This window comes from Aspergillus affinis (genome assembly GCF_023601865.1).
Source record: "Aspergillus affinis strain CMG 70 chromosome Unknown NODE_20_length_373750_cov_87_641216, whole genome shotgun sequence".
Taxonomy (NCBI): Eukaryota; Fungi; Ascomycota; class Eurotiomycetes; order Eurotiales; family Aspergillaceae; genus Aspergillus; species Aspergillus affinis.
In genome coordinates, this window is record NW_026515801.1 from 113,075 (window position 1) to 136,890 (window position 23,816).

The window sequence follows — 23,816 nt, forward strand, 5'->3', positions numbered from 1 at the left end:
CATTGGCAGAATGCTGCAGAACCAGTTTGATCTGATAACCGGTTAACCGGTTGGGGTGGGCAATGGATAAAAACGGGGTGCATGATAGCATTAGGCGACGGATGGGCCTGCTGGAGTCGGCAGTCGTCTGGAAATTCCGAATGGCGTTTCGTTTCAGATCCAGCTGTCTGTCTACATATAAGGAAAGGGATCGCAAGACATCGCTCGAGCAGCCGACGAGCAGCCAGAATTCCTGCAGTACCGAGTCACCATGAACCTCCTCTTTCTCTCCCTGCTGCCCCTGGTGGCGTCGCAGTCCCTCAGCGACCTCTATGTCAACGACGCACCGTCTTCGCCCCGGCCGTACATCATTCCCCACTATGCCGACTCGCACGCCGTCACCGTCGGCCAGCAGCTGTATCGCTTCACGGTCACCGGGCCCTCGTCCGACTATGCTTTCACTCTGATGAGCACCAACGCCCCGTCCAGCGGCAGCCTGGGCGTACTTCCCCATATCCACAAGAAGCACTATGAGAATTTCTTCAACTTCAAGGGCCGCTTCCAGCTGTGGGCGCAGAAGGAGGACGGAGAGCAGCACGGCCGGCTGTTGACGCAGGGAGACTACGGGTCGGTCCCCAGGAACACCACGCATACGTTCCAGATCCTGGACCCCGACACCGAGATGGTGGGCGTCGTCGTGCCGGGCGGATTCGAGTAAGTCACAGAGAAGGAGACCCAACCACGGTCACGGTCCACATGAAATTCCCCAAAATTAGCTCGCTGACTTGGACGGTCGTAACTCACAGAGACCTCTTCTACGCGCTCGGCCAGAACTTCTCCTCCAAGACCAACACCCCCTACGTTCCTCAGGCCAGCAATGGCTCAACCGGCTCCGGCGGCGTGTCCGGCCTGGAGAAATTCGACGTGTACGCCGAACTCGACTTCGAACCGCGTCGCGACTTCGCCAACGGCTCTGCCCCCTCGGACGCGGGCTGGCACACGGAGTCGGACTCCCTCGGCGAGCCCGGAAACCCCTACTTCGTCGCCAACAACTACGGCCCGAAGTACCTCAACTCGCAGCACGGCGCGTACCAGATCGTGCAGCCGCTGGTCACCAACTCCGAGTCGCAGGATACCAACTTCACAATGTCCACGCTGATCGTGAGCCGACAGACGGCGTCGGCGAAGGCCCCGACGTGGAACGCGGCCGGCGCGGCGGCGTTCGAAGTGCTGGAGGGATCCCTGACGATCCAGATCGGAGACTACCCCGAGGCCCGGCTGCAGACGGGCGATGTGGCCTTTATCCCCGGACACGTCTCCTACCGGTACTGGAACGAGAATGCATATGCGAAGGCGCTGTATGTCAGCAGCGGGCGTGAGGGAGTCGATCAGCGACTGATCCACGGAGGCAAGAGCTGGTCCTATCCCACTTTTCCGCGGTACTAAATCGGCCGAAGAGGAGATCGGCCGGGTCTGTTGTCCGAAGTAGTTACTAGTAGAAGTAGTAACTAGTAGTTAGTTAGTCCTGTCTGTGAAATGAGTCCACTTGCCAATGTGATTAAAAGAATCAAAACGTGATGTGAGTTGCATATGTATATATTTTTAGACCTCATTGATTTAAAAATAACATCCTGGGATGCGATGATTGAATTTCATTCGATTGGATTGGACCCCGTCCGAAAAGGAAGGCAGCGGTCGCCATCCCGGATAACCCATTATCCGTCATTGTATGCATGCCGAGAGAAGTCCATCACCGGTCGGGGATATGACGCGAGGCGTGCGCGGGTGGAAAGAGGAGATGGCGAGATGGAGAGCTCTGAGTCGGTGAATTGGCCGACTAGTCCGAGTACCAAGAGCTTCGGCAGTGCGGGGATGCTTCTAGTATGCGTATGCCGTGCGGCGACGGTGTATGGGCTGATGGCGATGGCGATGGCGAAAAGGCAAAAGGTTCAAGTAAGGGAGGTAATTGGTATTATGTAGGTAATTGACTAGAAGAGTTAGCAAAGTCAGGAAGGAACATGACGATTCAAGAAGAGAGGCAAGAAAAGAGAGAGAGAAAAACGGAGGAAAAGTACGGAGCACAGTTGAGCAAGGATATGTGAAAGCGGGTTCAATAATGAGTTAGTAACCCACGGAGTCTACAAACATCCTCCGTAATCAGACGCCGAACGGCCGGGAGACCGAACTAGTCAATAGTAATCCTATAAACCGGACTGGCCGTTGGGAGGGGGGATTTATTCTTAGAACTGAGAGAGAGTCCCCTTGCATATCCCAGGATCCCGGAGCCGGTCGGTTCGCAGCAGACCAATGACGATCGCGACTGGTGTGACAACGCCGGTCGGATTGCATTGGAGCGTGACTAGGGAGATAGTGGATAGCAGATGATAGCTCGTAGGGACTGGACGGGGTTTAGTTTCGGCCGTCTAAAAGAAAAAAATCAAATTCTGGTTACTATGGAGGTCCAGTCAGTTAGGGCCTGAAGGGGCACGGGACCGTCAGCGCATGCAGGCCCAACCCAACTAAACCCGTCGTTCCAGGATCTTCGTCATCCTTCCTGGAACGACAGGCTTCATCTCCAATGCAGCATCATCATTGACGGATTCGAACGTCCGAGTAGATCGTGTCTCAGGCAGATGAAAGATGATGAATCGGCCGTCATGCCGAAACAGCCTCCACCGACGGAGTACACCGTACGGAGTATTCACTACAGGGGAATGGATCGTCCAGTCATGGTGAATTAAAGCCAGGACTTAATAATAAGTCAGCGGACAGCTCCAGACCGTGAGAATTACCAAGCACCAGTGGCAGGCCCAGGATTACTGATGGCGACCGCGACCGACTTCTGGCAAAGATCCACTTTTCCTCCAGCGTCCTTTAATTCCTCCGCCAAGAATGGATCGACGGGCCCTGAACGAATGGGCGTTCCTGCGTCATGCTTCCAAGCCTCCCGGGGCTCGTTTGCTGGCCTGATCGTATCACATTTTTTTATTTCTTTTTTTTTTTCTGTAATCATTGCTTGCTAAACTAATGGATTGTTCCGTTTTCTGTTTCGACTTTCGACTCCCCCTTCGTCATTGGTTCTGCGATCCCTCGGTGCAGGTCCTCGGCATATAAGTACTCCTGACATCTACCTCGATCTGCGCCAGTTCGTCGCTTTCCGAACTCACAATTGCTCTGTCTCACCGCTGGATTCCCAATTGGTTCGTACTCGAATACTATCGCGTCTTCCTGTCTACCCCACACATTCCTCCTCCTTTTGCTCTCTCCTTTCCCTCATTCCGAGTGCCATTCCCCTCCATTCCATTCCCATTCCTATTTCTTCGCCCTTCTTATGCACCCACACACTAATCTCAATCTGCATCTGATCAGTGACCATGCGTTTCTCTCCCTTGCTCGGCCTCGTTGGCGTTGCCAACGCGGTCTGCCCCTACATGGCCGCCGAGGGCACCCAGCATGAACGCCGCGAGGCTTCAAACGACGGTGCGGCGGCCAATACCGAGGAGTTCCTGTCTCACTACTATCTCAATGACAAGGATGCATTCCTGACGTCCGATGTGGGAGGTCCGATTGCCGATCAGGACAGTCTCCAGGTGGGAGACCGAGGTCCGACCCTACTAGAGGATTTCATCTTCCGTCAGAAGATCCAGCGTTTTGACCATGAGCGGGTATGCCTTCCCTCCCTCATAATAACTTTTATGTCCTGTACCCAGTAGTAGCCAGAATTTTGACATGTATCCAAGGTCCCTGAACGTGCCGTGCATGCTCGAGGTGCCGGTGCCCACGGTGTCTTCACCTCGTACGGCGACTACTCCAACATCACCGCCGCTTCTTTCCTCGGTAAGAAGGGCAAGCAGACGCCCATGTTTGTGCGATTCTCCACCGTCGCTGGCAGTCGTGGTAGCTCCGACCTTGCTCGTGACGTTCACGGCTTCGCCCTTCGCTTCTACACCGACGAGGGTAACCTTGGTAAGTCATTGTCTCCATGGATCAATACCAGCAAACGATACTAACTCACCTAGATATCGTCGGCAACAACATTCCCGTCTTCTTCATCCAGGATGCCATTCTATTCCCCGATCTTATCCACGCCGTCAAGCCCCGAGGCGACAATGAGATTCCTCAGGCTGCCACCGCGCACGACTCGGCCTGGGACTTCTTTAGCCAACAGCCCAGTTCGCTGCACACGCTCTTCTGGGCTATGGCCGGTCACGGTATCCCGCGTTCTTTCCGTCACGTTGATGGATTCGGTGTGCACACCTTCCGTCTCGTGACCGAAGACGGCTCCACCAAGCTCGTCAAGTTCCACTGGAAGTCCCTGCAGGGTAAGGCTAGTTTGGTCTGGGAAGAGGCCCAGCAGGTGTCGGGCAAGAACCCCGATTTCTTGCGCCAGGATCTGTTCGAGTCCATCGAGGAGGAGCGCTACCCTGAATGGGAGGTATGTTGATTTCCCCTCTGTTTTTCTATTCCACGTCGGACTAACATGCATCAAGCTGGGCGTTCAAGTCATGGAGGAGAAGGATCAGCTCCGCTTCGGCTTCGACTTGTTTGATCCCACCAAGATTGTGCCCGAGGAGCTCGTTCCCATCACTCCGCTGGGTAAGATTACGCTGAACCGCAACCCGCGCAACTACTTCGCCGAGACCGAGCAGGTCATGGTGCGTTCCTTCCTCCCTCTTCTCTCCAATTAATCCACCCCTAACCCCCAATCTCAGTTCCAACCCGGCCACGTCGTCCGTGGCGTCGACTTCACCGAAGACCCTCTCCTGCAAGGCCGTCTCTTCTCGTACCTCGACACGCAGCTGAACCGTCACGGCGGCCCCAACTTCGAGCAGCTGCCCATCAACCAGCCTCGCGTCCCCATCCACAACAACAACCGCGACGGTGCCGGCCAGATGTACATCCCGCTAAACCCGAACGCCTACACGCCCAACACCTCCAACAAGGGATCTCCCAAGCAAGCCAACCAAACCGTCGGCAACGGCTTCTTCACGGCCCCCAACCGCTCCCCCAGCGGTCACCTCACGCGCTCCGTCAGCCCTAGCTTCCGGGACGTGTGGTCGCAGCCTCGTCTCTTCTACAACTCGCTCTTGCCCGCTGAACAGCAATTCCTCATCGACGCCATGCGCTTCGAGACCTCCAACGTCAAGAGCTCCGTCGTCCGCCAGAACGTCATCCTGCAGCTGAACCGCGTCGACAACGACCTCGCCCGTCGCGTCGCCCGCGCCATCGGCGAGAAGGAACCCTCCCCTGACCCCACCTTCTACCACACCAACAAGACCCTCAACATCGGCGCCTTCGGCCACCCCCTCAAGAAGCTCGAGGGTCTTAAAGTCGGCTTCCTGGCCTCCGCCCAGAACGCCTCCTCCATCAAGGCCGCGTCCGAGCTCAAGGACGCCCTCGCCAAGAGCGGCATCGATACCGTTGTCGTCGCCGAGCGCCAGGTCGACGGCGTCGATCAGACGTACTCCGGCTCTGACGCTATCCAGTTCGATGCTGTCGTTGTGGCCCCCGGCGCGGAGGGCCTGTTCGCCCCTACGTCGTTCACGGCGCCCCCGTCCAACGCGACCGCATCCGTGGCGACCTTCTTCCCTGCTGGTCGTCCCCTGCAGATCCTCGTCGACGGCTTCCGCTTCGGTAAGCCCGTAGGTGCTCTAGGTGACGGTGCTGCCGCGCTCCGGGGCGCTGGTATCTCTGCCAGCCGCGAGGGTGTGTATGTGGCGCAGTCAGCGACCGATGCGTTTGCGGACTCGATCAAGAAGGGTCTGCGGACGTTTAAGTTCCTTGATCGATTTGCGAAGGATGTCTAGATCGTTCCTCCCTCTTACCTTCCTTTCTTTTGGTTGATCGATGATCGATGATCTATTTCTTCAAGGGAAAGGAGGGGAGTATTAGACTAGAGAGTTGCTTGCATGCATAGCATTGCTTTCTTAGATGTTCTCTATCTTTTTTCCATATTTTCCATTTCCTTGTATCTTATTTTCAAGAAATATTGGGATTTTATTAGCCAGACTATCATATCCAACCGAATTCTAATATTGGACAACACTTATTTATTCATGACTCGGGACACTTGAGCTTGCTTTGTAGAAATACACAACGGAGAGAAATCTATCCAGATGGTAAGTAAGTTACCTAGCAGTAAACTGCCAGCTTCACTTCTTTCTTTTAATGCTTGGATCCTTTTTTTTTTTTTTTTTTTTTTTTTTATCACCGAAGCTCTTGCCTAATAGATGGGTGGTTGTCTGTTCCTGGGGATAAGGGGAGATATGATGTAGTTTTTATAAAAATCTCTCTCTCATCCCTCTCTCTTCTGCGTTCACCTGCAAAAATGCGAGAAATAAGAAAAGGTAAAGGAAAGAAGACTTTAGAAGAAAGGAAGACTATGCCATCCATCGAGGGCAAGGAGAGAGCAAAAGAAAGGAACTGTTTATTCCCCATGGTCTAAGCTAGATATATGAGAGAGAGAGAGAGAGGTTGCATCGTTTCAAATCTCTACGTAAGGGTAAATAAAAGTAGGTTGAGTGGTTTCTTGATTGAATAGGTAGGTAGATCAGTCAGAGCTAGAGTTATTCATTCATTGTTATACCCTAGGTAAGTAGTAGGATAGCTTAGGAGGTCTTTTCTAACGTAGTTAGAGCTAGAATATCTCGCCATCTAGGTAGGTAGGTAGGTAGGTAGGTAGGTAGGTAGGTAGATAGATCCCGTCTTACAATCTACTCTGTCGTCTCCCCAACCAAGCCACATCTTTTACTTTTAATTTCCTTCTCTCTAATCCCTTGTCGCTCTTGTGCTCATGCTCGTTCTTCTTTCCACCCTTCGGTCCTAGAATCGCCCATTCGGCCACCGTCGCTCCTACATCTTCTTCTTCTTCTTTCTCTCCTTCCTTGCCTCCGTCTTGCCCCACACTTAGACCCTGGTTCCCTGCTATCAGCAACGTGGCGAATCGCGTCGCCTGCACGGGCTGGTCTAGCTCGACATGCGTGGTGTTTCCGACGGGGATGGTAACTTGGTTATAATCTTCCGTGGCGAGCCATGGTTTCGAGAGGGGGATGTTGGAGAGGTGGGTGATTATTTTGTATTGGTTCGTGATGTTAGGACTGGCGCTGGCACTGAGACTGAGACCGGGAGTGAACAACGACGCCGGGTTCTCGATGAACTCGTCGTGGAAGAGGACGGTTGCGTTGACAGGAGGCGTCTGGGCCCAGTCGAAGTAGAAGCCTTGTACTTGGGCGGTGGAGGCGAGTTTATGTTCAGAAAGCGTGACGGTGAGGGAGGAGAGTTCAGATGATGAGGGCTGCCATTTGGTGGACGAGGCGCCGTCGACGGCGGAGATGGGGAATTGCCCGGCTTCGAAGTCCGATGGGGAGGTGACGGGACGGCATTGCGCGATGTTCTGGTCCACGGTGGGGATGGTGCCGATTTGGCGGTTGCGGATGACCAAGGGGGCAGAGGGGAGCAAGGTGTAAGTGGTTGTGTTGGAGGAATCCAGGCCGACGTGTACGGGGATGGAGCAGTTGGCGAAGCGAGGGTCGGCGGTCTCTAGCGCGGGAGTGTCGGTAGCGCGACGGATCGTGGTGTGTGTGTAGTTGGAGGCGGCGGAGATGGGCCATCCGCGCCAGTAGAAGGTGCGATAGGTGATGTAGGGGATTTGGGGGGGAAGGTTCGGATCGATGTGGATGGCTTCGTCAGGCAGGAGGCGCAAGCCGAGGTAGCCGAAGAGGGCAACTTGGTTGGCGCCGCCGTGGCCGGTCAGGAAGGGAAAGGCAGGTCGGGTGCCGCCGTTGATGCTGGCGTCGTCGATCATCTGCTCGGACATCTGGTAGAATGGGGGTCGAACGTAGGGGTCGAAGGAGTATTGATGGTAAGTATACGCTGAACATCCGGAAGGCGAGATGTCGTTGGCTACGATGGAGAATATCGCCCAGGTCATGGCTGGGCCGTCGGCTGATTGCTTGTTGGCATACTATGAAGATGGGGTTAGTAGGGTAGAATAGAGCGTTGCAATTAGGACGGGACGACTCACGTAGTCAAGATCACTCAGTGCCGAATCGGTACTGTAGTTTTCAGAGGCCAGAGGGTATGTGATGAGCACAATGTCCGCTTGTTTGACCACAGCCGTTCCATTCATCGAGGTATACTCTAGTGTCACTCCGTCCTCTTGAAGCATCAGCACATTTCGAGCCATCTCGGACCAGGTTTCATTCATCTCCATATCGAATTGCTGGCGGAATGCATTGGCATTATCCAGCGTCTCCGAAATGAGAGCCATCGTGAAGCCACCAGCATGAACATGGTTTGCGTACTCATCCTAGTAGTCCGTTAGCAAAGTGGAAAGAGCAAAGGTCATGCCCATGATACTTACAGGGTCAGTCATATTCGTCAAAGTCCATGACGATCCATTGCGCTCCACCAAGTTCGAGTACAATGTCGCGACGGAATCGTAGATAGGGAAATGCTCGTCTCGGAAATGCTGCGTATCGCCACTTGCAACCCACTCATAAATCATCGAGAGCCCAATATCTCCATTCAAATGATACTGATAGTCCCAGCAAGGTCCAGTTGCCGTGCAGTTGCCGAAACGGCCACTCGTCCAGGGATAGATTGCCGTTGACGGTTCGAACCTTGTTTGATTCTTCGCGCCAGCAAACGAGGTCTTGATATTCTCCTTCGCCTGTCCGAACTTCGCCGCACGATAGTTGGTCACCCGCTGAGCAGCCTCTGGGTGGGAGGCGACAAGCCCAGGCTGCATCCAGACGTCGGCATCCCAGAAGACCTGCCCAGCGTAGGAATCGGAAACCAGTCCGCCGACCGAGATACTGTAGTCATTCACCGGAGCTCCCGCGACTGCTGCAATTCCGTTCTTGCTAACAGTGCTCTGCAGCAGGTAGTATACATTCGCCACCGCCACGATGGCCGAGTCGAGGACGTGATCGTCTTGGGGCAACTTGCCGGTTTTGGGGTCGACGAAACGATCGACCGAGTTATCAGGCATAATAGTAGCCCACTCGGATACATGCGACTTGAGCGACGTCTGATAGCCCGCAGCCAATGCTGCAGATACCGCTTGCTTGGCGATTTTCCGTGGATTGTCAAAAGCGTCGGAGGAAGCGGCCCCGACGAACTTGGTGACGCGTACGGTTTGATTCGCCACAAAGTTGACCTTGACACCTTGCGCAACAGACGATGCATTTGCGCTCACATAGGGCTTGTCTTTGATAGCAGTGCGCGTTGTCAGGTCAACTCCGGCAGAGGCTGTCAAGTTGGCATACACGTAAGCTGTGGCATTGGAAACCCCCCAGGGCCGAACAGCTGTGAAGATCGCGTGATCGTCTTCACCTGATTCTGCAAAATCCGTGCGCACGGCCGATCTCCCATCAATGAGGTTGACCACCGTGGCATTGGACTTCCGAGAGGAGGTGATTTCCATATCGACCACCGCCTGAGTGACATTGAGCTTATTCGCGAAGAGTCGGTATGTGATGTCAAAAGACCCCTTGTCACTCTTCGGAGTCCAGCTATAGGACCACGTCAAGACACCCGCCTTGAAATCGTAGGCAGAATTGAAATTCTTGATCGTCTTGTTGTCCACGGTAGCATCCAAGTAATTCCCGTCGCCCAGGTCGAGAATGAGTCCGGCCCAGTGCGGCACGCCACTGATCACGCTATCCCATCCATATTGGTACAGCCACGGGAAATTCGTCGAGTTAGTGGTGGGCTGGGAGTCGTAAAAGCCGGCAACTGTTGCAAAGCTCTGCCGTCTCGAGAACAGGGGCCATCCACTAATCTCATTGCCGTTATCCTCGCGATCGATTTCAAAGAAAGGCCCAAGACTGGCCACGCTGATGCCAAGATATCCGTTGGCAACCGAGCCACGCGCCTGGTAACGTCCTTGGTCGAAGGCAGTGGTCTCCAGGATCCAATTGCCGTCATCCCATGTTACTCCGTCAAATCTCGTCTGGTATAGATATGAGGAATTTCCTGTGCCGGGTTGTGACTCATGGCCTCCGCGGTGTCTATTCAAGGCACCTGTAATGCGGTCATTCTTGCCAGAAGAGCCAGCGACTGCTGTCGACAGAAACGAGTGCAGCAATGCTGCTTCCAAGATCTGTAACTTTATTAGTTTCCAATTCTAGCTAACTTTGATAAACTGTTCCATGGATAAAGATCGCCTACCTTCAACCTCATCGCGAGATGTCTCCAGACGTCAGACAACAATCATACAATTGGAAACCAGGTCAAGGGAGAGATCCTGAATAGAAAAACAAATCCTCGCCAACTTCCAAGCAGGCAGCAACAACGGTTATAAATTATAATAACGTAAAAATCCCACCTCGCTTGTGGACTATGAGTCCCCACACTCGTATCCAAGACCGGGAAAGTAGACGCTGATCCAACGAGCGCCCAGACTGAAATCCCCTCTAGCTTAAAGCCAGAAAGCACCGGGGCCCGGTCGGCCCTGCTCGCACCTCAGGTCACTCGGCTCTACTTAAAAAAGACAATAGCAAATATAGCCTAAGAAAAATAGCAAGGAAAGTCTCGGTACTGCTCAAGACCAACCGTCTAGTAACGAATATGCGGGGTAACAGCAAGCCACACTTCCAACGTGACTCCGAGGGGAAAGAAATCCACCAGAAAATCTGGCTTCGCACAAAGAAGGGAAATGCGGGATGCCGGAACCAGAGTTTTGCTTGGCCGATGATAGTCCGTCGGGTTGGACGATCTCAATGACAAGATGCGGAGGAAGCCTCTTGCATCATCATGTGGGGTTGGCGGGTGTCCAGGCGCATCTGGGGTTCCGCAGGGCCCGGAATGCGCTACGCTGGGAGGATGTGAGGGAAGAATCCTGCAGCCACGATGAGATCCTTTGGGTTTAGTATTGAACTTGGACACTTACTAGTTGGACAAGATGAAGTCCAACACCAATAACTGGATTAGGAATAGTAGGACGAAATGAAGGATAGTTGTAGGGGATTGGGAGATGAAGAGGGAAGAACAGACGATGGTTTCCACCCGGCAGGCCTCAGGCACAGACAGGCCTCAGGCACACTGCTGCCTTGCTCCAGGCCACAACATCATGCTCCTGGAATCTGTCGTCAATATAAGCAAAACAAACCTGATATCTCTCTTCACTTTACTTCAGTAATGTATCTATACTCTATAATCATACACTTTGCCTTCCACCTTGTCTCCCACCGCTAGTTCCTTTTATCATGACCACACGCCCCTACCTCGCAGTAGCAATCTATCACCCCCGATACGGCAACTTCCAGCACTGGGCTCTACACCTGCACACCTCATCCCAGGACTACATCTATGAAGTAGACGGCGAGCACCCAAGTTTCGAAAAAGCCACATCAACAGGCCCTCCCTCCGACTCAGATACATTCATCAAGTCCATCTTCGTCAGCGAAGTCGGAGATCCCGATATTCCCACCATCCAAGCGATCATCGACGCCGCCCGAGTAGATAACAAGACGCTCGAATGGGACTGTCAGGAGTATGTCTTGGAGATCATAGAGGTGTGTGAACAGGAAGCCGTGCTAGAGGACGACGATGCAGAGTATGGGGAAGCGAAGGAGACGTTAAAGAAGAAGCGAGGACCCATGCTATGATTTGTCCTTTCTGGCTCAGGTCATATGAAAGGATCTACTAGATGCGAAAGCAAGAACATTCCACACCTTTATACCCATGTACTCGATTCCGAGAAAGATTATAATAGACTAGCTAGAATAATACGGTGTACCTTACCTGCGGAATCTCGCACCGAGCTCGGCTTCGACAGCCGATATCTATGCACAGTGACCTGTTTTAGAGCGATGATCTCGATCTACCCTTTACCTAATGGCCAATAGCCGTACGGATCAGTCTCCCCATGTTTTCTCTTCTCCGCAATCCTAGCTTTATCTCGTCCACATGCAAAGTGGCATGTCGTGAGTTGGCAAGATCTGGGTGGACTAACCCCATGCATAAGCCATCCCAGTCTGCAAGATCGGCATACGAACTACATTTCATCTGTATTGGGCACGAATACATTCGGAAAAATGAGAATCAATCATAATTTGCGTCTCGGTCATAAGATAAACATGAAAAGAAAAATAAAATAAAATAAAGAAAGAGAAAACGCTCATATAATCAGAAAAAGAAAATCACAACCCAATTCGTCTTCTCGCTTCCTCTCTCAAAGCTGCAGCCGTATCTCGCGTTCTCTCCATGGACGACTGATTCTCAACTGCCCTACGTAGCAGAAAATGCAGACACTCCTGAGTGGTCCCCCACGCCAGACATTTAAACACGCCGGGGACCGCGCTAGCAGCGACAGGCTTTCCTTCTGCTGGTAGATAATTTCCGGCCTGGTGTTGCGCCACCAACCCGCAGCTCACCTCATCGGCCATGCCCTGCAGTTGGCCCACCTCGATCGGGATCGTGGGGAACCCGTTCACAACGCGGTGCTGGAACAGGGAAGATGCCTTCCGCACGCTTTCCGCATTGTGCGTGGCCACGAACAATCGCGCGTCGGGGAACACAGGTGTACCCTCCGACTCTCCCAGTGGAAATCTCTGAGTGAGCAGACATTCCACGATGTGGTTGTAGTTGCGGTCGGTATCCGCTTTGGTGTCGTGGATGCGCGATCGAATATCATGGGCGATGTATGCGCCGCGGACCAGTTTAATACCCAACGACCAGCCTTCTTTTCCGGCAAGACACAGATGATGGTGGACATTCTCTGCGGATGACTTCAGGTATGCCTGGATCGTGTTGAGTACCACGACGGCTCCCTGTCGATTGAACTGTCTCATAAGATCGATCGTCCAGGCGTCGATTGCCGGCTGGAAGACCTGCTGCTCGGCGTCGATCCACAGACGAGAGTTCTGTGCCGCAGTCGCCGCGCAGAGCTCGGTGATTGCCTGCTTGATCTGCGGGGGAGGAACAAGGTCGCCACGCGCGAGAGCCTCGACAGCCGCGGGTCCGGCGCCGGTGAATCTGCGTCTGTCAGAATAGGGAAATCTTCAGGTCTTGTCGGGGGCTTCGTCTCACTTGACGGAAAGATAGTCCCCTTCGCCAATCATCTTCAACGTTCGCAGATTCCCTTGCTTCCATTCCTCCACGGCACTCTCTTCCAGCCCTTTCTGGCTCACGGTCTCCCATCGGGAATCAGCACCCTCCATCCTCGCGACAGACTCCCGGGCATATCCTAAGATGACACCCTTGAATCCTAGACTCTTCATATCCTGAACCGTCCGTCGCACTCCGATCTCATTTGTTCCCGCACAGAAGTGATTGTAAATTGTTGTGCGTAGTAGGTAATTCATAATCGGATTCTTAGAAGGACTGAGCAGGAACGACTTCGACTCGACCACATATTTCAAAATCGACACGCAAGGTCTCAGGAGCGGCGACGACATGACCGACGTGAACAGCAGACTCCGAAGAAACGTCTTCGCCGGCATCACCGAGAGAGGAGCCTTTCTGGGCGGCGACGAGGCCGCTTGGATTGGAATCGCATGGTGGGGAGTTGTTGACGAGGACTTCGCATATCCGAGTGGCTTGGTCCCAGAATGAAGGAGCCCTGGCCGCTTGGGCCAGGAAATCTTGAGCCCCATTCTAGCTGATAAATCTGTGAATCTGGGGGGAGTGATCATTGCATCTCCTTGCTGCCATCGACGCACTATATACCTTTCCCCATGCTTCCGATATGCACTATGTGAGGGGTTGATTGATACTGATTGCCAGCGAATACAGGCGAGGGGGTTATTGCAGGCCGGCTCGAGGACCGATTGGTTTCTTTGGGTCTGAATGAAAGATCTAGTTCCACCGCAGTCAAATCAATTGGGTCATTTGATCGATTCCTACTGTTGTCGGAGCAGATAAGCTCGGAGGCACATTCCGTCATGTCGGTCAGTGGTTCCGTCACGGGACGATGACATCGTCCACTGCAGTAGTCGGATCTACACTAGGCATCACCTATGCTTTCGATGGAGCATTACTTGGCAAATGCTATTTTTATCTATCGGATATTGATTGGCCATGTAACTTCTCATGTATGCATCTACCATAATCCATGTCCAGCACCTATTTCTCACCCTTCAAAGGCTTCACCCCGTTGATCATCGAGTCCGCAAACGCTCCCCTCACCCCCTGCCTCTCCAGGGTCAACAAGCTTTGAATCGTAACTCCCCGAGGCGATGAAATACTCTCTCGCATCAACGCCGGGTGATCCCCTTCCCTCAGCAGTCCCGCCATCCCCGTAAGAACCTGCGCCGCCATCTCCAACGCTTCTGCCCGGCGGATTCCCTCTGCCACACAGCCATCCAAGATCCCATCCAACGGGACGGTGAAAATCGCCATCGACGCGCCCGCCAGGTGCCCTCCAGCATCAAATAAGTCCGAGGGCAGATACTTGACGGTTCCGATCTGCGAGAACATCCACGTCACCGTCTCGGACAGATGCTCTGGTAGGTCGGGGTTCTCCTCGATGATGGTCAGGGACTGGCGGATCCGTGCGGCGACGTTGGGCATGGCTCGGACGATGATCGGTGCCTTGAAATCGCCATCGAAAAAACTGTTGCTAGGTCGGCCGAAAGGGTAGATGAACTTGTGGATCTCTGTAGGGTTCTTTCCAGCCATAATGCTGATCACTAATTTTCCCTCCAGAGCTTGCGAGATACCTTTCTCTGAGAGGATTTCTGCCGCCAGAAACGGCTTGCACGCCAGCATAATGATGCCTGCTCCTTTACAGGCGCGTAGGTTCTGTCCATATCCGACAACCAAGCGGTCCTTGTCCGCCTCGAAAGTCGACTGCAGACGCTCTGCTGATGCTGCGCTCTTCGTGGACACAATGAAGCGAGAGATCGTAGGCTTTCCTCCAGCTTTGTGTTCTTCGCGAGTTGCGTCCAAAATACCGCCGAGGATGGCGGAACCCATGTTTCCTAGATGGTAAGTCAGCCGGGATTGAGCCGAATCGCTGAGGGGTTATCAATCAATCAATTGGACGTACCGCATCCGATGAATGCGATGGTGCGGGTTGATGCCATTTTTGGTAGCGGTGAGATAGAAGCTGATTAAGATGAGATGGTGAAGAGGTAAGAAGATACGATAGAAGAAATGAAAAAGATGATGGTCGATGATCAGTGGGTTGGGGATGTGGATGCACTTCGGGAGATGGAGCCGAGCGGGAGCAACAGATAAAGACCCCTTGCGGGTCTCTGTTGTTGCCCCTCCTTCCATCATTATCAGTGACCTTAAGTGAATTTACAGTCACTAATTCCGGTGAGTCTAGTTAACTTTCAGAACAATTCACTTGTCTCGAATTCCCATAGATCATCCAGTGAATCTCCTATTACCATCGAGGGATAGGCATGGCGAAATGCTTGGCGCCTCGGGCATCTAGAGCCATCTATGAAAATTGGCACAGGTGCAATCTATTACAGGGAGGTACGACGAATGGTTGGTCATCGGGATATTTCCCGATTTCCTCAGATGAGTACGCTTCTATCTGACATCCAGACTATATACACCAAGGGGAAAGAAGTCTTCACAGACCCGTACGTGCGGTAAGATATTGACCCGGAAACCTAACGAGTTCACTTCTTTTATGTATTCATCTCTCTCCTAGCAAGCATCCCATGCAATCAAGTAAAGGATAAAAAAATAACAATAAAAAATACCCTAAAAATAAATACCTCGACGCGAATCGAACGCGGTACCAAAAAAAAAAATTCCCGGACTTTGACTATATAAGCCAAAACGGTTTGTCCATCCTTTTAGATGACGTGTGCTGAATCATGTGGGCTGGAGACATTGATTGTTTTCAGACTTGGGCCTGCAAGAAAGTGTTAAGGGAATAGGTATTTAATTTATTAAACTATATATGTTGATTTATCTATGTTTTGTGTGGATAAAGGAGGTTTTGCGGATGTTTATGTGTATTTGGCTCTGGGAGGCACGGTTGTATATATTTCGGGTGACGTGAATGAGGCTTTGTTTGTTGTCTCTGTTTATATACACTCTTTCATTCCATCATGTTATCCATCATCACAGAAAAGATGTCAAGCATGACGCCCATCTAATTAGGATCAATACTGATTTCTAAAACAAAGAACCAGATTGACCACTGCAACGTCACAGTTGACACAGTCAACAACAACTAGATCGCTCAACCCCTCAAAACCAAGTCAGTAGTCACCAAGTAAGAAAGATCTTCTCCCCCCAGTGAAATAAACAGCCCATAAAAACGACAGGGAAATAGCCACCGAGCACGAAAGCACAAAAGCCAACGAATGAGTGCAAGTCGGATGCTAGACCCGGAGTCTAGCCCATAAATAGGCCCCCTGTAAGCGCCCGGCTAGGCGAAAGCCAGCCAGCTAGCCCCAGGTCTTTCCCCAAACAAAGAATCCTGTCCACCATGTGCGACCTTGTTGAAAGAAAACCCTACACCTGTTATGATCACAGAAGCTTTGTGGTGATAGATAGATGGTGTCTCTTGCTACCTCTCTAAGACTGCTGGGTTCATCTTGCTCGCGTCGATCTGTTCTCATCGGGTAGGGTCGGGTTTGCTTCTCTGAGGTGCTGCAGCTCATTGCTCTTTGTTTTCGATAGCCGGCCTAGGTATTGGTGAAGGAGCGAAGGATTCCGTGCGCACTGCGTCATAGTACCGCATCGCTACCTTAGCTACCTACCTACCTACTACCTAGGTCATCATCACACGATACATACATCCATATATCTATACGACCATACCGTCCATACCCATAGGTACCTTCACGCCCAATGAAAGGGCCACGACGGGTGAAACAATGAAGCCACGAGACTAAAGGGCGTGAAATAACCCACTCTCGCTATACATCAAGTGAGGTATGTATGACCAACCAGACCATCCCCATCACCCCTCACAAATCTAACCCTTCCCCCAGCGAGCGCAATACAAAAAGGGAAAAAGAAAAACACAAAAGAGATGGCATACAAACTCTCCGTCGAAGTCTTCGGAGACGGCGAAAACCCAAACGACCCATCCCACTGGGGCTTCACCATCAACAAACCCCCGAACCCATACGGCGACCTCCTGCACGTGCGCACCCTGGACGCTAAAGGGATCTTTTTCCAATTCGAACCGAGGCTGAGAACGAGGCTGAATACGCAACAGGCCCTCGGGCTGTGCGTGATCTCGACGCTGACGGATCAGCAGCGGCAGCGGGCGACTCAGATCGTTGCGAATGAGGAGGCGCCGAAGGACGGGAAGAGGAATTGTCAGGATTGGGTGCTGAGTACGTTAATTGCGCTGGAGATTGAGGAGCTCGTGGCCCCGGGGACGTCCGAGTTCTGGAAGGAGATGATTGGGAAGCCGGCGAGGTACGTGAGGGGGGCTGTTGGGGCGAATTGGATAGCGTTGAGGAAGTTCTGATGGGGAAAGGAGGGAAGGGGGGGAAAGGGGGGCTGGATGGAAGGCGTTCGTGCGTTCGTTCGTTTCGTGCGTTCTTGGAAAAAGGGAGGGAGGGAGGGAGGGAGGTCTATATGCTATCTAGATACATGTGTATCGCATCATCTCGCGGTTGACGTTTTTCCAAAATTCGTATCCGTCCGGCGGTAGGATGGTCGTGGAGAGCTCGCGCCAATCTAGATCTAGCGTTGGCCACCGCAGGCCAAAGTACTCCCTCTCCGGCACGCTATAGCCCGCAGCCCCCCAGTCGATGATGCCCGAGATTCTCCCGTCCCGAACCATAATATTCGACTGGTCCAAATCGCCGTGGGTGAATATCCTGGTGTCTGTCTGGTCAGCCCCGGACCCGAGGAGCTCCTCGGCAAAGAGGGCGTCCTCCTGCGTCTCCAGCGTTAGATTAGGCCTCGACTTCCTCAAGGCCTCGACCATGCCGAGATTGAAATCCCCGCGGGAGGTGAACGGCCCGTAGTCATATTCCTTGTTCTCCCAGGCATGCTTGAAGACTACGTCCTGACACGGACCGCCATCGACCGTGCCAAAGAAGGGGCCCCGGATCTGGCGCCACTGCTGTATATACCCCCGTAATTCCCCCGCTAGGGACTCCTTGATCGCGCGGGGTAGATTCTCCGCAAGTTCGTCGCCGGGAACCTTTTCCATCACGATGAACCCTACCTCCTCGATCACATACGCATTCAAGACCCGGGGCACGGGGACCGACGTCTGCTTCCGGACCAGAATCATAGCCTCCGCTTCCCCCATGCGTACCGTCTCCCCGACTTTCAGAATCGTCGCCGCGTCCAGCTCTAATAGAAAACAGCCATTTAGCCGATGCGGACAGATATTCAGACCCTTGCGGATCTGTTCCACAGGGACAAGTGGCGGTGGATTCTCGCTCAACGAGGGCGTGAATTTCACGCCGACAGCTGCGTTCGTGACGGCGCAGATCCGTTCCATCAAGTCCACATCAGTTGTTGGCTAAGTTGAGTAAAAACCAGAAGAGAGCGTTAGAGAGCAAAAAAAAAAAAAAAAAAAGCTAGATAATAGAGACGCATGGCGATGAGGAGGCGAGGGGAGGGTCACACTGACTGCCTCGTACCCAAGCTCCTTCCATAAATCGGAATCGGGATTGGCATTTTGATTTGATTTGCTCCCTCGTGGAGCTGGCATCGTGGAGTGAATCTCCGCCACGAGGTGTGGCCAAGTAACGGCAGGCGGAGGATGTCGTTGTCTGGTGAAGAAAGCCGAAGTTCGGAACTGGAGAAACAAAGCCCGGCTGGTTAGACTATTTAGTGAACCGCCTCAACTAAATTAGATACGAGTGGAGCCGGGGGCAGAATACTCTAGGCTAAATAGTTCTTGAAGAACTGGCTCTGGTTTACGCTATGTATTTCATGCAAGGGTCATTCAAAACTAGTAATTATGAACCAGGACACTCCGCTGATTAAGGCAGCTCTGACTCCGAATGACGTCGTCTCAGTATCTATGTCGCCACCTTTATAGAAAGTAGCTTAGTATACTCTGAAGTGAGAATGCAAAAACCTCAAGAATGATAGTAAGACGTTGCCGACGCGCTACCCGCTCGAAAATACAACTCTAGTCATCACATATGTCGCAGCCATGGCCTATCACCTATCCTGTAAGCCAGGACACAATCATTGATGGGGGTGGAATAAAGCGACGCGTTTCCTCCAATGATCGGTGATAGCAATCTATTTGAGGGAGCATTAGCCACTAATGGGAATGGCCTGCGAGGTAGTGGAAAGCCATCCCGAGGTCGTGAGCCTGTAGGCATCCATCTAGCATGGAATGTTGAATCAAGCCTTCAGCTTCATTCTTCATGTCACTCGTGGGCGCTTGGCGTTGGGGAATCCAGATGGTCCACGCATGCGCTTTCGTTCCATCGCTTCCATCTCCTGCTTCATGATTCTTTCCTGCTCCGACATCTTCTTGGGCGCTTCCATGACCGAGCCCTTCTTGCCGGCAAGAGGGTTCTTCTTCGCCGCCGAAGCAAAGACATTCTTCGGTTTCTTATCCCCACCGAACGACATCGAGATCTTCGGGGCTGGCTGCGGAGCCGCTTCGACCGGCGCCGGGGCAGGAGATTCCGAAGCTGTACCGTTTTCTTCCGTGGGCGACTGTGACTTCGACTTCGACTTGGACTCGGACTCGGGTTTCGATTCCTCGGTGGCAGTGGGCTTAGAACCAAAGCCGAGGTTTAATTTGACCTTCTCGCCCTCCGCTCGCTGCAGGTTCCTAGCCTCCGGATCGATTTCGTCCTCCTTCTCAGCGTTCTGCTGGGCGCGCTCCACCTGTTCCTGGATCTGCCGCTGTTCTCGCTCCTCATCTCCTCGATCCTGGCGCTCCTTCTTCATGATCGCCTCCCGACGCTTCATAGTCTCCGGACTCCGATCAATATACGACACAAAAAGGCCCTTCTCCGTTTCCTCGACGCGAACCAATCCCTCTCGACCCAAGTGCGCCGCGAACTGGGACAGCGATGTCCATTTCGTCGAGTTCATATGCACGTGCTAGATTCTAACCGTCAGCACAACCCGCCCCCCCTGCAGGCAATAACAAGTAACAGGGATATCCAAACGCACCTCTTTATCCGCAATAACCTGCTGATAGAACTGGTTGACATGCACCTTCTTCTCTCCATGCGTCGTCCGCAACAAATCCATGAAATTCTTTATAAACTCCCTGCTGTAATCTTCGATATGTTTCTTAGGATCTTCACCGACAAGAAGCGCCTGACGGACATGGCTTTCGCTCTGGACGTGACTATGTAGGAAAGTCGTGAGTTAGCGCGTTGCCTTCTTTTTTCCTCCCTGATAAATTAGGTATGGGACGTGGAGTGATAAACTCACCATTTAAAGCCGTTCTCATCGCGCATCTGTCGTTCGCAAAGCTGACAATACCATCGCAACCTGCCCAAGCCTTTCTTCGAGACGTTAGCGTTAAATGACCTCGACGGGCGGAGTCCATGACTTACGGCTTTCATCTTGTTGCTGAGCGATTTCGTACTTCCGGCTTCGGCGCGAGGCATGTTGGCGACTGGATAAGAATTAGATCAATCGAAAGAGAGAAGTATCGAGTGCGAAGAGACAGTAGGTTGAGGGTGATGGATGCGACAATCTGCGGCGAGTGGCGACGATCGGAGCGTCCGCTTATATGAATAGGCACGTGACCCAGTGCAGCCAGCCATTTCCATTAGTTTTCTGGGTTTCAATTTTCCTATCTATCTATGTTACTCTTTTTTAATTCTATCTTCTCTCTACCGACAAGCAACAAGAGCAGAAGAAAACGACTAACTAAATGAAAACAGATGAGCGAGCTATGCCCCAATTACGTTGAATGGTCCCACCCGATGGTGCAGGGGTCTGACAGCGGCGGGAGGTTCCCACGCGAGATCGAACCCCAGCACCATCGGGTGGGAATAATGCTCTTTTTATTCCTTCTTCTTCTCTTATCTCTATACCCTACCTACTCCGTAATGATAATAAGCAACAAGACCGGAAGAAAACTACCAAATGAAATAGATGAGCTATTTATATCCTAATTATGTGAATGCTCCCCACATAACTACAATGGCCATAGTATGGTGCCTTTGGTCTATTGATATTACTGAGATGTGAGTTAGATTTACAGATCAATCTTCCATATTGAAAGCTCATACCCAAACAATGTATTTGACCTGACTCCCCGCCTATCGATCGCGTCCTTGGGGAAATCGTTTTTATACGAAAACGCCACCACGTAGAATACAAATATAAAAAAATGGAAAGCAGACGACAAAAAACAACGAAGCGGGTGCAAAAAAAAAAGAAAGAAAATGGAAAAAAAAAGCTTCATAAGTAATAATAAAAAGGCCCTAATCCCGCAAGATTTTATGGATTGCATATCTTTCCCGGAATACTCTGTCAAACAACGTATTCTCATGCAAATGTTTGTGAATTTATGATTATTTAGTCAGTGAGTGAGCAGCACCATCACATCATGTACTCGTGGATCGCGGATGGCCCGTTCTCGTTATACTCCACTCGACTCATGAAGCCCTTGCTCAGTCCTTGGTCAAGAACGAAGACCACCTTGGAAGCAACTTGAGCGCCCAGGAAGACTGCTTCCTCCATTCCGTGTCCGCCGCTTAGCGAGGGTTGGTTGCCAGGTCCGCCGGCAGCGGCGGGGGCGTTGTTCATACCGCCAGCGCCGCTGGCCCCAGGGGCGTTGGTGTTGCTTTGTTCCTTCCATTCGGGGAAATACTCTGGCGGTTTAAGCGTCTTGACTGAGGTTGGGGTCTGGGAGTGACCGGTCGAACGGTAGTGGGAGATCGCGGCAGCGTCCATCGAAGGCGTGCCGGGAGGCATCGTGGGGACCGCGGGGTTGTTGGAGTGGGTTGCGGCGACAAGCAGGGGGTTGACCCCGTGGCCTGCAGGGTGGTGCATTGGGCCAGGCTGCCCACTGGGTGCCGGTGTGTTGGTGCCCCCCGTAGGAAGTGGCGTGGAAAAGTTGGAGGGAAGTTCGGAGGTGAAGATGGTTGCAGATGGGGAGAGAATGAATCTCTGTGTGATGGCGCCAAGCAAAGATGACGTGAATCCTAAGCAAAGATAGTTAGTTGGAATCCTGAGACCTGTAAGAGCAATCAAATCTAACCCTTAATCTTGCTGCCATTGCCAACGACAATCAGCGAGTCCCACAACTCGCTTCGCTTGCTTGCATCAGGCACAGCGAGGATAGTGTGATGGATCTGGGTGGCGATGTCATCCAAAATACCGCTTGAAAACCGCTCTCCGGTTTTCTGTTTCGGAGTTGCGGACAAGAATCGTTCCACTCCAACCTCGATATCTCGTGTTTGACGAATGAACTTCCCGGGACCGCTGGCGACGTTATGCTCCGGCTCAATCTGCACGAACTCCTCATATTGGAACGTAGCCTTCTCTTTCTTGGAGTTGGGAAGACGAAGAGGTTTTCCGGCTTGATCAACCTGCCCCTTCTTAGTTGTCGATTTGTCACCCTTCTCCTTTTCCCTGTTGGCCAAGAACTCGCTCGTGTTGCCGCTCACGATGGCTGCGACATCTAGGACCCCCTCATCTTCGTCTTCGTTGCTTCCTTCTTGGCCGGTCTGAGTGCCTTCTCCCGATCCCTTCGGAGCTGCATCATTACCGCCTTGGTTTCCGGTCATTCCGGGGTTCTGTCGGGCGGTAGCAGCCGCGCCAGGAAGAGGTATCCCGACGGGTAGAATCTCGGTAATGTTGCTTCTCTTGAGCTGCTCACACATCTCTCGCGTGAACCCCTTGGAGCCCAGCAACTCCAAGAGTCTATCGGTCATGTAATCTCCACCGCATCCTTCGAGAGCGTTTCCTCTTCCATGTTCATTCACGAGGAAATCGGTAACGGCGGTGACATCAACCTTGTCCTTCCCGACATCGACCACCGTGGCCGTGGAGGTGCCATAGCCATAGCAGATAGCCAGCGCAGAGTCCATCAGGCAAAACGCAGGCGTCTTGAACTTCTCAAACACGAACTGGGTAATCACTTCTCGATCGCGCGCCGTCCAGATAGGCTCAGCAATGAGCATGATTGGCGTATGGAACGGCGGACTGAGCGTGTTGTGAATATGCGTAAGAAGGGCGAAGAAACACGGCCAATCGACAATGTTTCCATTCCGGAGCGGATACACAGCTCCCTCATCCGACATGATATCCTCCTCGTAGTAAATCTGCTGCGCGGTTTCCGGCTTCGTCTCTCCCTCGGCGTCTTGTCCCGCCGCAGGCTCAGACTCAGTCTTGCCCTCCTGTTGTTCAGCACCGTCGGGTTTCTCAGGCGCGTCTGTCTCCGCCTCCGTCTTCGCGGGAGCATCGGGTGCGGCGGATTCCGCATCCTTCATCTCGACATCGTCCTTGGGCGCGTCGACGCCATTGCCGACTTTGACTTCGTGTCGGCGCTCGCGGATCTTGTACGGTTCATACTCGCCCTTCTTCTCGGCGGGGAACATGCGGGAAGGGAAGCGAAATCGGGCGGGCGTGAACGATTCAGGAAGACCCAATTGCGCCAGGGTCACTTGCGAACCTGGAGCAATTATCTGGAGAGATGGAGGGAATTAGTTTTGGGGGGGGGGCCCTTTTAATGAATGTCGGATTGTGCATGAAGCAGAGTGAGGTGAGGTGGGTGGTGGAACAAAGGTTGTCAGACGTACCAAGATATGCTCATCTTTGAATGGGGGCATCCTGGGCGATCCAGCGTGATGAGACTTGGGGGGAGGGAATCAGTTCGTAGTACCTTCGCAGCGGACGGAGAACGGATGGCTCCGCGGTGTTTGCAGCCGGTGACTTTGCGCGCGAGAGAGGTTGGGCGGTCGCCTGTTTGGGTTAAGCGCGACCCGTGCATGGGATTTGCTGTGGGTGTC

At 52.7% G+C, this 23,816-nt stretch overlaps 10 protein-coding genes across 10 annotated transcripts; 4 read left to right on the plus strand and 6 right to left on the minus strand.

The window, feature by feature from the left end:
- Positions 1–250: 250 nt before the first annotated feature.
- Positions 251–1,425, plus strand: KD926_004348 (cupin domain-containing protein; the record flags this gene model as incomplete). The annotated part of the gene is made up of 2 exons (XM_053097870.1): positions 251–693; positions 786–1,425. 2 exons carry the CDS (start codon positions 251–253, stop codon positions 1,423–1,425), a joined length of 1,083 nt encoding a protein of 360 aa, XP_052958146.1.
- A 1,928-nt stretch (positions 1,426–3,353) lies between these two features.
- cat1 (catalase catB) lies at positions 3,354–5,786 on the plus strand (the record flags this gene model as incomplete). Its single annotated transcript, XM_053097871.1, has 5 exons — positions 3,354–3,644; positions 3,720–3,945; positions 3,999–4,414; positions 4,470–4,634; positions 4,692–5,786. 5 exons carry the CDS (start codon positions 3,354–3,356, stop codon positions 5,784–5,786), a joined length of 2,193 nt encoding a protein of 730 aa, XP_052958147.1.
- An 899-nt stretch (positions 5,787–6,685) lies between these two features.
- On the minus strand, positions 6,686–10,164 carry treA (alpha,alpha-trehalase treA; the record flags this gene model as incomplete). The annotated part of the gene is made up of 4 exons (XM_053097872.1): positions 6,686–7,942; positions 8,003–8,287; positions 8,342–10,084; positions 10,153–10,164. The coding sequence occupies 4 exons, from the start codon at positions 10,162–10,164 to the stop codon at positions 6,686–6,688; spliced, it is 3,297 nt and encodes a 1,098-aa protein (XP_052958148.1).
- A 1,025-nt stretch (positions 10,165–11,189) lies between these two features.
- On the plus strand, positions 11,190–11,591 carry KD926_004351 (uncharacterized protein; the record flags this gene model as incomplete). The annotated part of the gene is made up of 1 exon (XM_053097873.1): positions 11,190–11,591. The coding sequence occupies one exon, from the start codon at positions 11,190–11,192 to the stop codon at positions 11,589–11,591; it is 402 nt and encodes a 133-aa protein (XP_052958149.1).
- A 534-nt stretch (positions 11,592–12,125) lies between these two features.
- KD926_004352 (putative proline oxidase Put1) lies at positions 12,126–13,580 on the minus strand (the record flags this gene model as incomplete). Its single annotated transcript, XM_053097875.1, has 2 exons — positions 12,126–12,960; positions 13,015–13,580. 2 exons carry the CDS (start codon positions 13,578–13,580, stop codon positions 12,126–12,128), a joined length of 1,401 nt encoding a protein of 466 aa, XP_052958150.1.
- A 469-nt stretch (positions 13,581–14,049) lies between these two features.
- Positions 14,050–15,011, minus strand: KD926_004353 (pyrroline-5-carboxylate reductase; the record flags this gene model as incomplete). The annotated part of the gene is made up of 2 exons (XM_053097876.1): positions 14,050–14,906; positions 14,975–15,011. The coding sequence occupies 2 exons, from the start codon at positions 15,009–15,011 to the stop codon at positions 14,050–14,052; spliced, it is 894 nt and encodes a 297-aa protein (XP_052958151.1).
- A 1,919-nt stretch (positions 15,012–16,930) lies between these two features.
- KD926_004354 (uncharacterized protein) lies at positions 16,931–17,377 on the plus strand (the record flags this gene model as incomplete). Its single annotated transcript, XM_053097877.1, has 1 exon — positions 16,931–17,377. The coding sequence occupies one exon, from the start codon at positions 16,931–16,933 to the stop codon at positions 17,375–17,377; it is 447 nt and encodes a 148-aa protein (XP_052958152.1).
- A 117-nt stretch (positions 17,378–17,494) lies between these two features.
- Positions 17,495–18,367, minus strand: KD926_004355 (phosphotransferase family protein; the record flags this gene model as incomplete). Its single annotated transcript, XM_053097878.1, has 1 exon — positions 17,495–18,367. The coding sequence occupies one exon, from the start codon at positions 18,365–18,367 to the stop codon at positions 17,495–17,497; it is 873 nt and encodes a 290-aa protein (XP_052958153.1).
- Positions 18,368–19,248: 881 nt separating this feature from the next.
- On the minus strand, positions 19,249–20,459 carry KD926_004356 (putative C2H2 finger domain protein (Kin17); the record flags this gene model as incomplete). The annotated part of the gene is made up of 4 exons (XM_053097879.1): positions 19,249–19,941; positions 20,014–20,194; positions 20,281–20,354; positions 20,406–20,459. 4 exons carry the CDS (start codon positions 20,457–20,459, stop codon positions 19,249–19,251), a joined length of 1,002 nt encoding a protein of 333 aa, XP_052958154.1.
- Positions 20,460–21,402: 943 nt separating this feature from the next.
- Positions 21,403–23,636, minus strand: KD926_004357 (putative chromatin remodeling complex subunit (Arp9); the record flags this gene model as incomplete). The annotated part of the gene is made up of 3 exons (XM_053097880.1): positions 21,403–22,007; positions 22,064–23,492; positions 23,607–23,636. The coding sequence occupies 3 exons, from the start codon at positions 23,634–23,636 to the stop codon at positions 21,403–21,405; spliced, it is 2,064 nt and encodes a 687-aa protein (XP_052958155.1).
- Positions 23,637–23,816: the final 180 nt, after the last annotated feature.